We start from the raw sequence: 15,415 nt of genomic DNA, 5'->3' as shown, positions 1-15,415 counted from the left end.
TCAACAAATAGTATTTGGTCACAGATAGGGCAATAAGATGAAAAGAGTACAAAAGTAATGGAAATTTTAGGCATGGTCAACAGGATAAATGATGATGCAATTCGCTGGAATAGGTTTCCCACTCTTCCAAAATCATGAGTTCAATTTAGGGCATGTTGATTTAGAGGCACCTTTGAGGTCTGTTGTCAGCTGTTTCTATGGGTCCAAAGCTCAGCAGGAAAGTCTAAGTAAGAGATTTAGATTTAACAGTCATCTATGTGTTAATGGTTACTAATGCCCTGTTCATAGATGATATCACATATATGGAGTATGATGAGGATAAAAGTGAATTAAGGACAGAATCCTAGGGACCAACATCTGAGAGATGGATGAAGAAGAAAAATCTGAAAAAGAGACTAAAAAGAAAAGAGAGAGACTGAAAAGGAGCAACCAGACTGATAGAAGGAAAATAATGGACTTGGGTAAATAAGAAGAGGAGTTCCAAAAAAGAAGGCATATATGGCAAAGGCAAATACCACAGAGACATTAAGCAAAGACTGAGTTGGTGGAAATGTAAGTTGGTGTGGCCACTATGGAAAGAGTATGGAAGTTCCTCAAAAAATTAATATCATATGATCCAGCAATTCTATATCTGGGTATTTAGCCAAAAATGAAAACAATCTCAAGAGATAGGTATATGCCACCTATAGTTTACTGCAACATTATTTACAATAGCCAAGATAATGAAACAACCAAAGTGCCCATCAGTAGTAGATGAATGGATGAAAAAGATGTAGTATATATGTAAGAACATTACTCAGCCATAAAAAAGAATGAAACGTTACCATTTCCAACAACTTGAATGAACCTAAAGAATATAATGCTAAATGAAAGAAGTCAGACAGAGAAAGACAAATATCATACGATTTAATTTATTTGTGCAATCTGAAAAACAAACAAAACAAGACAGAAATAGACTCATAGATACAGAAAACAAACTGTTGGTTGAGTTGGGAGGGATTGGGAGCAGGTGAAATAGAGTAAGGCGATTAAGAGGTACAAATTTTGAGTCATAAAATAAATCATGCTGATGCAATGCACAGGATAGGGATTATAGTCAATAATAATATAATAACTTTATATAGTGACAAATGATAGCTGATAACTAAACTTATGAGGATGATTTCACAATGTGTAAAAATATCAAATGGCTATGATGCACTCCTGCAACTAATAGGCTATTGTATGTCAATTATACTTCAATGAAAAATACTGTATTGCATATCTGATGGTTGCCAAGAGAGTAGATCTTAATTTTTTTATCACAAAAAATATGTGTAACTATGAATGGTGATGGATGTTAATTAGACTTATTATGTTGTAAACATTAAAATAATATGATGTGTCAATTTTACCTCAATAAAAAATAAGTAACCACTCAATTTACCACTCAGTTTACTAACTGAGAGGACACTGGTCATCTTGGTTTAGGGAGAAGTAGATGGTAGTGGATTGAGGAGTGAATAAGAGGTGAAAAATTAATGATATAGTCTTTCCAAAAGCTTGATTGTAATAGCACTATGAAGTGGAAGCTGGAGGAGGATTGTGGGGTTTTTTTTTCTTTTTTAAGGTGGTAGCAGTTTGACAAAGAACTTGAGGATGAGTACATATTTGGGGGAAGGGGCAGTGTGAAGGGAGAGGTTGGCATTAAAGGAGAAAAAGAGAATAATGAATGGACTGAGATGCTGAAGCAGCAGGACAAGTTGGTAGTGAACAGTGTTTAACTTTAAATGGGAGAAGGGCCCCTTTTCTACTGAAACAAGACAGGCTGGGACAGAGAAGAGGTCAAGTGCACATGGATGAATCTGCTGCTAAGTGGAAAGTAGGAAAACATTTCTCTTTGATGGTCCTGTTTTCTCAGTGAAATTATTTGCTGAGAGTAAGGATGGGGATGTAAGTGCAGGAATTTGTGCATTATTGGGGAATAACAGACTATGCTAGTTCAGCCCATGAAGAACACAATTTGCTAAAACACACGTGCACGTGCTCACACACACACACCTTGCTGTCAATTACTAAGGGAGTCACTAAGGGCCAAGGTGTGGGTGGAGACCAATTTACTCAATGGCAGCGGTCTATATGTGCATGTATGTTCTCAACCAAGGTGCTCAACCTTGGTGCTCAACCACCAGGCTATATATAGACTGTAAACAATTTGAATGGCTGCATCAAACCTCTTTGAGAATTTACTCCTTAAGTGAGACAGAGAACATGTGTTAACATTTATTGAGTGATCTTGGACATGACAATCTCTCTAAACCTCAGTTTCCTTAAAATGGTACTAAAAATAGTAGCTGTCTCACTGGGTTGTTGTGAGAATTATTATTTTTTGTTGTTGTTGTGAGAATTAAATGAAATATTAGTGTCCCTCAATTTTTTTTACCATGACCTTCAGTAAAAAATATGTAGCCTTATCATAAGGATTAAATGAATATCTACAAGTTCACAATGCCTTTCCCAAAATACTTGGGGACTTACTGTGTTTCAAAATTCAGAACTTGGAGGATTTCAAGAAAGTAATATGATGACCAGAACACCCCATTAGGGCTTAGAAAAGTATCCAAAATCAAACATTAATTTTTTCCAAAGCCAAACAAGAATATTCACACAAGCTGTAAATGAAGACTATAAATAGCCTCCCCTCAGTTTTAGGTCAGATTTTGCCACCACAGGAATTCAGGTCACATTTTGCTTCAAATGTATTTTTTCCAATTTTTTATTTAAATTCCAGCTAATTAACATACAGCATAATATTAGTTTCAGTTGTAGAATTTAGTGATTCATCTCATATATAAATAACACCCAGTGCTCATCACATCAAATGCATTTTTTTTATGTTTTGGGGTTTTTTTTAGAACTTTATGGATTTTGGAATCATGGATATGAATTTGTAGATATAGATAGATACAATCTTTTAAAAGAACCCAGCACATAATAAGTATTGTTTGTTATTATTATTGGCATTTCATTTTTAAAATGACGGCTATACCCACCAAAGGGATTTCATGATGTATTATTAAGTTGTGACCCACACTTTGAGAAATGCTAACATATAAATATTTATTAGCCTTGTCTCTGTTAAATACGAGGCCCTCTACATGTTACAGGGAAAAATTACCATCTTATATTTTGCATAATATTTTAAGTTTGCAAAATTCTTTTAAGTACATAATTGCTATTCATATTCGCAGTGACTTTATCAGAAATAATCTAAATGGTTTACCTTTCCTCTTTATTTACTTGATAATTTCATGTCTTGTGCTTTTATGATGAGTGGAAGGAAATTTAAATAATGATAATCGCATCTTCCTACGGCATTTATATCTTGACACCTAAAGCACATTTTAACTTTTCTTTAATTATTTTACGTGAAAGAGATAATTTAGTTGACAGATAAACAGAACTAAGAGGTCAAGCCATATGTCTTAGGTTATAAAACATACATTTCTACATAGAATATGTCCAATAGAACATACAGCTATGTAAAAGTTGTATTTTTAAGGCATATTATTCAGTTCTTAAAATGAGCTATAGACACACTTCTCTAAAGTCACCTTATAAATCTTTATGCTTTATTTGTTAGTGCTCTTGGAGACATTAAAATAGCTGAAGTAAATGTCAAAGGTTTATTTGTGAAGCTCATTAACTCTTCTCTTGACAAAGAACTGGAGATTGGAGGTCATATTCTCCAGCAAAATGTGAATGGACAAACAATCTCTTTGTATCGCTTCCTTCCGAATGTCGTAATGCAAGCCAATTGCACAGTAACAGTGAGTATAAGATATAAATGCTATGAACTAGAATTGTACAGAAAAAATTTATTTGCCCAACCGGAGTGGCTTAGCACCAGTTTCTTCATCACTCAATCTCTAGGTAAAATGTGATTTCTGGTTGTTGTTGGTTACTTGTGCCACTTTGTCCATCCTTGAATATAAATTAATACCCATAATAAAATGTCCATGGCTTTCCTCAATTTGGTGCACAATACCTTTTGGGATTATTAAAGATTTATTTGTTTGTTTGAGAGGGAGAGAGAGTGAGGGTGAGGGAGAAAGGGCAGAGAGAAAGGGAAAGAGAGTCTTAAGCAGACTCCATGCTAATCATGGAGCTTGCTCTCACAACCCTAAGATCACAACCTGAGCAAAACCAGGAGTCTGTGATATAACTGACTATGCCACCCAGGCACTCCAAATACCTTTTGTTTTCATGATTCAACTATTAAAACAAAATACCTAAGCTCCTATAACTAAGCAAACATAATCCTTAAAAGAAAAACAAAGAGATTATTTACTCAGAGAACAGGTAATTAGCTGATGCTGGAAGGTTTCCTCTCTTTCTTTTGCTTTCCTTTAAACCATAAGCAGTAGCTGTTTGCTGTTACACAGCTTGACATTTTATATTATACAGTCATATTTTAAAACCTCATCTGTTCAGAATGATGCATTGCAATGACCCTCTGACATCTAAAAAACTACTTGGTCTGTCACTAACAACCATTTTCTTACAGGTGTGGGCAGCTGCATCTGAAGCAAAGCATCAGCCACCATCAGATTTTCTTTGGAGAGAACAAAACAAGTTTAAGACAGGCCCAAATTGTACAACAATTCTGTGCAAACCTAATGGTGAAGTCAGTGTCCTATTCTTAACAATAGGTTTTTTGAAAAAGAATAGGTAGCTGTCCTTAGTTTCCCCTTCTCCTCTTAGCTGACTCAATTGTTTTCTATCCTTAATAGCTTGTATAAAACCATTATTAATTGCAATAACATGTCAGACAAATCAACAGCACCCTCTTCCCAGAGCCAAAGTGCCAAGAGCTACTTATAATTTGGCAAAAATAATTTTCATAGTCTACATTCCTAAGAAGTTGTTGCAAATTTCAGAGTCAAGGATGGATTTTATTTATGATATTTAGGTTGAAGAGTGGAATAAGAAAGGAAGGTACTACTAGAGATATTTTCTATTCATTTATTCATGTCTCAAATATTTGTTGAGATTATTCTCTACTCCAATGGCTGTAATAAGTGCTGAGAATATAAAGTAGAGTAGGACATGGTATCTGCTCTTAAGAGACTAATATTTTAGTGAATGGACATAAAGTCTAATTTGTAACGACTCTACTTTATTCACTATAAAGTTAAGTGCATTAGTAATAATTTTGGGTAACTCATTCCCAGTATTTGACAATTTTATATTTTCATTCTACCTTTTCCTTAGCATAATATTAGCATAAGTATATGCCCAAAGACATACTAATAAAGTTGAAAGATATTTTTGTTTACAACAAAAAAAGTCATTTCTCTTGCAAAACCATTCTTTTGATTTTTCTTAAATACCTGCCTTTTTTTCTACCTTCAGTCTTACTTACTATGTCATAAAACTACTAATCCAGATAATACGTTGATTGGAATCTATCTTTCTGCTTGTCTTTCTTGCTCCATTATATCTCATGCTTAGTTTGATGCTCCCTTTAGAGTAGACTTGCTAATTTATTATGAGCAATTTAATGTCTTTCTATAAGAATAGCAGTTGTTAGAATACTCATTAGATGTAATTTTGAAGCCTTTACTCACCTTTAATTTTTTTAATGGGCTCTTACTGAATTTTATACTTCAAATGATTTTCATTGATGGGAAAAATAAGGTGATGTAATATAAATTGTTTACTCAGGCTCATAAAAAAAATCATTGGCAAAACTCTATGATTAAGGCATTCCTGTTTCAGACTTTTCATCACATTTATCCACCCATTTATTCACTCTGCAAACACATTTGGGGTTTCTACTTTGTATGCACACTGTTCTTAGTCACTAAGTGTTGAACCAGACAGACCAGGTCCCTGAGCTCCTGAAATCCCCATTTGAGTAAACTGTCATTCCCTGCAATGGAATTAGTCTTTGTACTTACACTACTTCTTTTACTCTGGTTTGAAATATTTTGCACATCAAGGATCGGATTATTTCTGCAGGGTGATGTAAACACTCAACCCTTTATTTGCTAGTAAAAGAGTGAAACTGATCAATTCATTCATATGGGAAACATTTACATATGTTTAGTATCTGCCAAGCATTATGCTAGGTGGTGGAAAAAAAGAACATAACTATTGCATGGTTCCTGTCCTCAGGAAATTCAATCTAATAGGCTCCTTAATATCCCACCTAGAATTCAAACTCAAAGAATGTGGCTTCTTCTCCATGTCTCTACTTCTACTGCCCATTTCCCCATCTCAGATAAAACCTGTATATACACATATACACATGTATCTTAAATATTCCAATTTAATGATAATATTACAACTACTTTTTTGCATAGTTCTTTACAGTTATGAAATTTAGTAGCCTAACTGAATCTCACAACCACCCTCCTCATATAGCAATTCCCTACCATCACCCTCCCCATTTCACATATGAGGACACAGTCCAAGACAGTAAGCAGATAATCTGCCTGAGTTTATGCAGCTTATAATTTTCAGAATTGGAAACTAAGGCCAGGATGTCTTACTACATCTTCATTGTGTTCCACTAATTGACACATAGTAGGTAAATGACATTGAACTGTTTGACTTTGAAACTTTATTGCAATAAGCCTATGGTATTTTTTAAAAATCTACCTAACTGCATTGATATTTGATATTAATGAATCATTTTTGTTAGGCTGTTGCCTGGTACACTCCTATTCACTGGAAGCAAGCGTGGGAGAAATTAGAGACTGACATTGAATTTGACAGATGCTCGATAGTAAGTCCGTCTCAAAGACACAGGTTTCCATGGCCAGTATCTATAACTACAACTGAAGAAAAACAAGATAAATCTGATAAAGATATCTCAGGATATCAGATGAAACAAGTTAGAGTTTTTCTTAAAAGGTAAAAGTTGCTTGGCTTTTTTTTTTTTTTTTTTTTGAGTCCTTCCCACAATTAGTAACTGAGCAAGTAAGAATGACTGGGTAACAAATAGATTCATAATGAATAGGTAAATCAATAATGGCCAAAAAATCCTATTTTAAATAGGACCATAAAAACTATAATGCTTTTTGTGTTTCATAAAAAACACAGAGCAAACAGGATTATAGTCATGGAATAGTAAAGGCTGGTGACTTCCACTAGGCAATTTCAAGACCCCCTCCCACCATTTCACTTAGTGGCACTGCTATTACAGGCAAAGCTGTGGAGAGGTGAGGAGATGAAATTATCACCGTCTTTAGTAGTGCTTAGGTGGAGGAAGAGATGCATGATCTAGAGATTTCATCTTGGATCAAGAGCTAGCTTGTGGCTTAGAGTGCAGAATTTATGTTACACATATTGAGGCAAATGCCTCTGATGTTGATAAAAGTGCTGCCCAAATGCCTCTGATGTTGATAAAAGTGCTGCCCATAGGTCTAGAAAAGCCATATTCTCTGGTCTTAAAACATGCTTTAACTTTAATTGAGCCTTCATTGCTAATTCCACTATTTAAGATAACTTTTGGGTTTACTTTTGGCTTAATTTTTTTTTCTTTTTTTTAAAGAGAAAAAGAAAATCCACCACTCCCTTTTCCCAATAGCAGCCCATGGTGCCACAGTCCCAATGTCCCTGCACATCCCTACTGTCCTCTGATTGAACCTTGCAATAACTGCACAGCTGAAAGCAGCTTAGATAGACAGCCTAGGCCTCAGTCATCCAGGCCTGATCCAGCCCAGGTAAGTCAAAAGGATACATATTCCAGTCAAGAGTTAAGGGATATGGGGGTGTGGTGAGGGAGGACAAGAGAGAAAGAGGGAGGGAGGAAAAGAGAGGGAGGGAGGAGTGAAACCTGGTAAAAGGGGTTAGTGGTAAAATTCACTATTATTAAGAACTATTCATATCCTCAAGTATAGATGGCTCCTAAAGCAAATATCTGAAATCAGTCACTTACATTTGCTTTAGCAAAATGTCTTATACTGTTCTTGATAAATAGCTTCTTTTTTTTTTTTTTTTTTTTTTTAAGATTCCATGCAGGAAGCCGGATGTGGGACTCGATCCCAGGACTCCGAGACCACACCCCAGACCAAAGGCAGGCACCAAACCGCTGAGCCACCCAGGGATCTCCTGATAAATACCTATTGAATGAAGCAATGGATCAAAAGAATAGTTGGGGGACGCCTGGGTGGCTCAGCGGTTGAGCCTCTGCCTTTGACTCTGAGCATGATCCCAGAGTCCTGGGATCAAGTCCCAAATCCGGCTCCCTGCATGGAGCCTGCTTCTCCCCCTGCCTGTGTCTCTGCCTCTCTCTCTTCTCTCTGTCTCTCTCTCTCTCTCTCTCTCTCTCTCTCTTTGTATGTGTCTCTCATGAATAAATAAATAAAATCTTAAAAAAAAAAAAAGAATAGTGGGACCAGCATACATAGGATTCTTGAAGTTTGGTCAAAAGTACATTTGTTTTTCATTAAGCAGGAAAAACTGGCTCTATAAATCTATACTGTGCTTAAAGAGAAATCCATCTTTTCCAAACACATTCTAATATAGTTCCAAATTCTTATTGTTTTTCAACAAGAAGCTTCTTGTTTAAGTCCTCTAAAGTTTTCAGAGTTGTGTTATTAACCCAGGATCTGTGAATGGATTTCAGGAAGTCCCTGAACTACTGTATTTGGTACACAAATGTGTGCCTATATGCTGTTTCTTGGGGAAAGAGTTCATGAGGTTCATCTGGTACCCCCAAATGTTTACAAGAAGCTAATTAAAACACAATGCCAGATCCTAAGCTGTTGAGAAAGTCTGTTGCATACAGGTGCTATATCCTGCTCATGCTAAAATGGTTCACAAACTTTTATTTAGTAGAGGGATGCTTTTTTAAATGAAATCTTGCAATGAGGGGGGCACTTGGCGGGATGAGCACTGGGTGTTATGCTATATGTTGGCAAATTGAACTCCAATAAAAAAATTTTAAAAAAAGGAAATCTTGGACAGACCCAATATATAAAATGGAAAAAAAGCAAACCTGTCCAAGTTGAAGAAAAGGTAGCAATTCATATTGACCACTATACCCTTCTTCTCTCCCATCTTGCCTGGCTTCTTCCCTCCTTCCCTGCGATCTTTGAGGCACTCTCTGGAATCAAAGAATTCTATATCACAGTATGAAAACCACTGTGTTAGTAGAGCAACACATAAATGGAGGTAGCACCCCCAAAATAGTAACTTTTAGAAGTGAAAAGATGAAACTTATGTAAAGTACTGAATATATTCCACTTCATAAAATTAAGTACCTTAGATCTTTTTGCTTGAGTTTCTTCATCTGTCAAGTAAGAGATTTGGGTCTGAAATTCAAACAGCTCTTTTAGCAATTATTTATACACATAATTTATACAGATGCACACCTTTAGTACATTACAACTTAGATTTGAAACTTGTAAGAAGTACATGAATTATGTTTTTCTCCAAATGATGACAGATTCCCTATTTTATTCATTCTAAACAACTTGTTTCCCAAGGAAATTTGACTTCAAATTTTCTGTAATTTTTTATTCAACTATAATTAACATAAAGTATTATATTAGTTTCAGATGTACAATAAATACATGATTTAAATTTCTGTGCGTTACTCAATGCCCATCATGATAAGTATACTCATAATCCCCTTGACCCATTTCATCCATCTCCCCCACCCACTTCCTCCCTGGCAACCACCAGTTTGTTTTCTAAATTTAAGAGTCTTCTCATGAACAGACTGTTTTCCAAATAAGACATATGGGTGGCCGACATAAAAAGATGCTCAACATCACTCATCAGAGATGTGCAAATCAAAACCACAATAAGATACCACCACACACCTGTCAGAATGTCTAAAATCAAAAAATCCAGAAAAAAACAAATGTTGGCAATGATGTGGAGAAAAAGGAACAAAACAAATGAACAAAGGGGAAAGACAAACCAAAACACACTCTTAACTATAAAGGACAAACAAATGGCTGCCAGAGGATAGTTGGATGCGGGAGATGGGTGAAATAGGTGAAGAGAATGAAGAGTACATTTATCTTGATGAGCACTGAGTAATATATTGAACTGCTGAATAACTATATTATACATCTGAAACTAATATAACACTGTATGTTAACTATACTGGTGTTATAATAATTTTTCAAAAAAAGTAGTTTTTTTCTCTTTTATTCTTTGTTCATATGTTTTATTTCTTAAATTCCACATCAATGGTATTTATCTTTCTCTGACAGACTTATTTCACTTAGCATTATATCCTCTAGATCCATCCATGTTGTTGCAAATGGTCAGGTTTCATTCATTTTTAAGGCTGAATAATATTCCACTATATATGCACACATACTACTTCTGAATTCATTCATTTATGGATGGACACTTGGTTTGCTTCCATATCTTGGCTACTGTAAATAATGCTACAGTAAATAGGGGTGCATATCGTTTTTAGTTAGGTTTTTTTTTTTGTTTTCTTTGGGTAAATATCCAATGGTGAAATTACTGGACCATATAAAAATTCTATTTTCAATTTTTTTAGTAACTTCCATACTGTTTTCCACAGTAGCTGCACCAGTTTGCATTTCCACCAACAATGTACAAGGGTTCCTTTTTCTCCACATCCTCACCAATACTTGCTATTTCTTGTCTTTTAGCCATTCTGACAGATGTGAGGTGATATTTCATTGTGGTTTTGATTTGCATTTGCCTGATAATTTAATGATGCTGAATATCTTTTCATGTATCTAATGGCCATCTATAGGTCTTCTGTGGAAAAATGTCTATTCAGATCTTCTGTCCATTTTTCAATTGGATTATTTATTTCTTTGGTGTTCAATTGCATAAGGGTTTTTTTTTCAAGTGTTCATTTAAATTCCAGTTAGTTAACATAGAGTGTAATATTAGTTTCATGTAGAATTTAGTGATGCATTACTTACTTACAAACCCAGTACTCATCACAGCAAATGCCATCCTTAATCCCCATCACTCATTTAACTCATTCCCCTGCCCATCTCCCCTCCAGTAACCAGGAGTATGTTCTCTATAGTAAAAAGTTTATTTACCAATTTGCCTCTCTTTTTTTTTCTTTAGTTCATCTGTTTTGTTTCTCAAATTCCACATATGAGTGAAATCACTTATTTCACTTGCATAATACTTTCTAGCTCCATCCACATCTTTTCAAATAACATACAACTTCTTTATCCATTCCTCACTCAATGGCATTGGGCTTCTTCCATAATTTGGCTATTGTTGATAATGCTAATATAAACATTGGGGTGCATGTATCCCTTCAAATCAGGATTTTGTATCCTTTAGATAAATACCACAACTTCTTTATCCATTCATCAGTCAATGGATATTTGGGCTCTTTCCATAATTTGGCTAATGTTGATAATGCTGCTATAAACTTTGGGATGCATGTATCCTTTCAACTCAGCATTTTTGTATCCTTTGGTAAATATTTAGTAGTACAATAGTTGGAATGAGGGCAGTTCATTTTTAACTTTGTGAGGAACCTTCATACTGTGTTCCAGGGTGGATGCACCAGTTTGCATTCCCACCAACAGTGTAAGAGGGTTCCCCTTTCTCTGCATCCTTCCTAACACCAGTTGTTTCTTGTGGTATTAATTTTAGCCATCCGACAGGTATGAGGTGATGTCTCATTGTAGTTTTTATTTGTATTTCCCTGATGATCAGTGATGTTGAGCATCTTTTCATCTAGAGAGGTCTTACTTTTTTTTTTTATCCATTCCATCACCCTAGATAGTCTTTTGACTGAAGCATTTAGTTCATTTACATTCAAAATAATTAGTGATAAGTATGTATACTTGTCGCCATTTTGTTACTTGTTTTATGGTTGTTTTGTAGTTCTCTGCTCTTTTCTTCTCTTGCTCTCTTCTTTCACAATTTGCTGGTTTTCTTTAGTGGTATACTTGGATTCCTTTCACCTTATTTTTTCCATATCTATGAGTAGTTTTTTATTTGTGATACTATTAGGTATATATACCATCTTATGCATATAGCAGTCACAACAGTAGGGCACACACAACAAACAGTAGGCACTCCTGAAGTGCCAGTTTCTAGTGAACAGGGAACACTGCACTGCAGGGAACTGTAGGACCTTTTCTTTATAAGATCAACCCAAACAGGTCCATGCCAATATATATAGCAATTAAAATGTCAAAAAGTAGTGAGAAAGAAAGAATATTAAAAGCACAAAGAGAAAAGAAAACAGTTATATACAAGGGAAACACCAAAAGGTTAATAGATTTTTCAGCAGAAACTTTGCAGGCCAAAAGAAAATTGCATGATATGTTCCAAGTGCTTAAAGAAAAAGCATGCAGCCAAAAATATTCTATCCAGCAAAACTATCATCCAGAATAGAAAAAGAGATAGAGAATTTCCCTGATAAGCAAAAATTAAAGGAATATATGACCATTAAACCAGTCCTACAAGAAATGTTAAAGCAGACTCTGAGTGGAAAGGAAAGACATAAGTAGGAGTAAGAAAAGTAGAAATCACAAAAGCAGTAAAATTAAGTATATCTATAAAAATCAGGTAAGGGATTAGTAAAATAAAAGGAGGGAAAATATAACACTATATAGCTAAAATGTAAGAGGGGCAGGAGTAAAGATGTGTTGAAAATTAAGCCACCATCAACTTAATAACTTCAGGAGTGCCTACTATGTTTGTAGTCAGACCTGATATTTTCCCCCAGCCCATTGTGGAGCTTTAGTTGGACTGGTTTCTATCATTATCTTTCCCTCTCCCTGGGTAAGAGTCACTTTGCTATGGTTCTGGCCCCTGCTGGGACTGTTTTACACTACCAGACTTGTGGCACCACTTTGGATGGGCTCCAGTCAAGGGCATATTGGAAGAGTCAGGTCCACAGGAAAACATGGGGGTGGGCTGCAGTGCCAGCAAGGGCTATGCTGATCTGCTGTGGGAGAGCCCTTGTAGCCACCCAGGAAAACTACCAAGGCTCACCAGGTTGAAGGGGGTAGATCCAGATAAGCTCACAGGGGCCTGGCTTGCAGTGTTAGCAAGATTGCCTCTGCTGTGGTAGGGGACCTTTAGCCACTTTGGAGAACTCCTACAGAGGCTGGTTGCAGGGGCAAGTCCACAGAAGAGTGCAGGAATGTTTCTTATCAAGGTAGGTGGGGAGTGTTGATACTGCACTGGTTCTCACAGGTGTCCATATATCTAGGCTGGAGGACAGGGAAGGGAGATGGCACCCACTAGTTCTTTTGTTCTTGTAATAGTCTCTCAAAAATCCCTGCCTTTCCAGCACATGCTCTGGGATTAGAAATAAATCTTCTTGTATGTTCCAGGTATTTTTCAAACTGCTGCTTCTATGCTATAACTTACCAAGGCTGTTTGTTGTATTGTCTCTATAAGGGCAAGGACAGCACCCTCCCAGCTATCTCAGAGCTGAGCCATAATTTTTAAAGTTCCAGGTGTTAAGCCCCACTGATTGTTAGGCCCCTGTGGTTTTCAAAACCAAATGTTATAGGGATTCATCTTCCCTATGTGTGTTTCCTGTACCTAAGGAACCTGGTACGGGGTCTGATCCTCTCCCCCTCTCTACAGTGCTGGCATCCCTTCCTCCCTGAGACAGTCCTGTTAGTCTGTTTGGCTCCCAACCATATCTCCCGCCCTTCCTACCCTTTCTGATATGGCTTCTTCTCTACATTTAGCTGTGGATAGTCTGTTCTGCAAATCTTGAGGTTGTTTTCTTAGTTATTTGCACTAATGTGGGAGTTATCTAGTTTTATCTCTGGGACAAGATAAGCTTAGGATCCTTCTACTCTGCCATCTTACCCAGAAGTCCTATACCATTTTCTTATGTTATTAAATTGACCAGGCTTTCTAGTATATTATGGAATAGCTCCAGTGAGCATGACTGTCTTTGGCTTGTTTCTGTTCTTGGTGACAATGCCTCTAAAGCAACAGCAGGATGTTTACTGAAAGTCACCACTTACCATTTGTTCTGCTGAGATTTTATTCCCATAGGAATTGGCAGAAACTTGGGAAAGTGTTCTGAATTTCTAAAATATATGGGAATTTTATCCAATCTTATAGAAGTCACAAATCCACAGAGGTCCACTACACATTAAAGGATGAAATAAGATACAAAATTCATTCTTCCCCACTGAATATTCACAACAAACAAAAATACAAAAATCACTCATATGAAGAAAGTATTCCTGATAGTTATGGAGTAATGAAAAAGGTTTTCCTCAAAGCCCCCTACAAAAAACAGCCAAAAAAATGTGAATAGATTCTCCTTAAGAGTCCTTTCAGCTACCTTACCAAGGGAGAAGGGGCATCCACTGGCCCTTCACTCCATGAACAACCAAATCTCTTGCCATGATTGCTCCCATTTTCTCTGTTAGAAGCACACTTACTCTCATACCTTAAGAGATCACCAGAACTTCTATCAAAAGGCTGTCAAGATATCCTCCCCTATCTTAAGAGAAATCTGACGAAAGAAATTAAAACATTTTCATATCATTATAAGTCTCATTATTCCCATTTCACAGATAAAGAATGTGATAGAGCTAGGAAATTTTGCCTCTTTGAAATTTTTTGATGATATAAAATACAGAAAGTTTTAAAAGATACCCCTCTGCCTAATCTCCCAACTGAAAATGTTAATATGTTGCCATATTTGCATCAGTAACTTTCTGTTTTAGAAGACATAAGTATTATTTGTAAAGCAGAATGCCCCTGTAGTTCCTTCTGTGGTCCTTGTCTTCTCCCCTAACCCTGAAGAACTATCCATGAACTTGGGTGTTGTTGTTAGTGGTGGTGTTTTCTATTGGGTTGTTGTTCAGCTCAAAATTAACTTGAAATTCTGAAATTTTTCCACTCTGAACTGTTGAAGCTCAGAAAATTTCTTAATAACTGCTAATATATCTTCCAAACCTAAAACACATCATTCCTTTTATGAAGATTATGTACTAAAGATGTTATCAACAAACTTAAATTATTTATTTACCTTAACAGAAGAATTGAAGGAACACTGAAAAAAAGAAAGAAGAAGAGAACATTGGCAACTATGCAAAAGCATTTTCTGCTGTAAACATTTATTAAAAAATGACTGATTCCTAAAATGAATCACAGTGCTAAGCACCAGAGACACAAAAACAAATAATGCACTCTCTTTCTAGAGAGAAAGACAAATAGTAAAGCAACAAAAGTAATAGGGTAGTGACTTTCAAGTATTTTTGACCACAAACCACAGTAAGAAATATGGCTTACATCATTAGTATATATAGATATATATATATATACACATATACATATGTAACTGAAACAATTTTCAATAGGCAAAATTTAATTTTTTGAACTGTTTGCATTTCCTTCTCTGTTCTATTTCATTTTTAAGTATCTGTCATGACCCTCTAAATTTACTTCATAACCAATAAATGGGACA

The 15,415-nt window shown here is 35.8% G+C and overlaps 1 protein-coding gene across 12 annotated transcripts in view; it reads left to right on the top strand.

Moving 5' to 3' along the window:
- Positions 1-15,415, top strand: part of LMNTD1 (lamin tail domain containing 1) — a 443,243-nt gene that overhangs the window by 412,308 nt on the left and 15,520 nt on the right. For 11 of the 12 annotated variants that reach the window (XM_041736415.1, XM_041736424.1, XM_041736422.1 and 8 more), the window contains 3 exons: positions 3,623-3,809; positions 6,689-6,900; positions 7,541-7,712. In XM_041736415.1, coding sequence (XP_041592349.1) covers positions 3,623-3,809; positions 6,689-6,900; positions 7,541-7,712 — 571 coding nt within the window. Of the gene's footprint in view, positions 1-3,622; positions 3,810-4,546; positions 4,667-6,688; positions 6,901-7,540; positions 7,713-15,415 lie in introns of all 12 variants that reach the window. The other variant, XM_041736426.1, reaches the window with a different exon arrangement.

This window comes from Vulpes lagopus, chromosome 21, assembly GCF_018345385.1.
Source record: "Vulpes lagopus strain Blue_001 chromosome 21, ASM1834538v1, whole genome shotgun sequence".
Lineage (NCBI taxonomy): Eukaryota > Metazoa > Chordata > Mammalia > Carnivora > Canidae > Vulpes > Vulpes lagopus.
The sequence above is the reverse complement of the archived record's forward strand: the minus strand, read 5'-3'. Positions and strand labels throughout refer to the sequence as shown.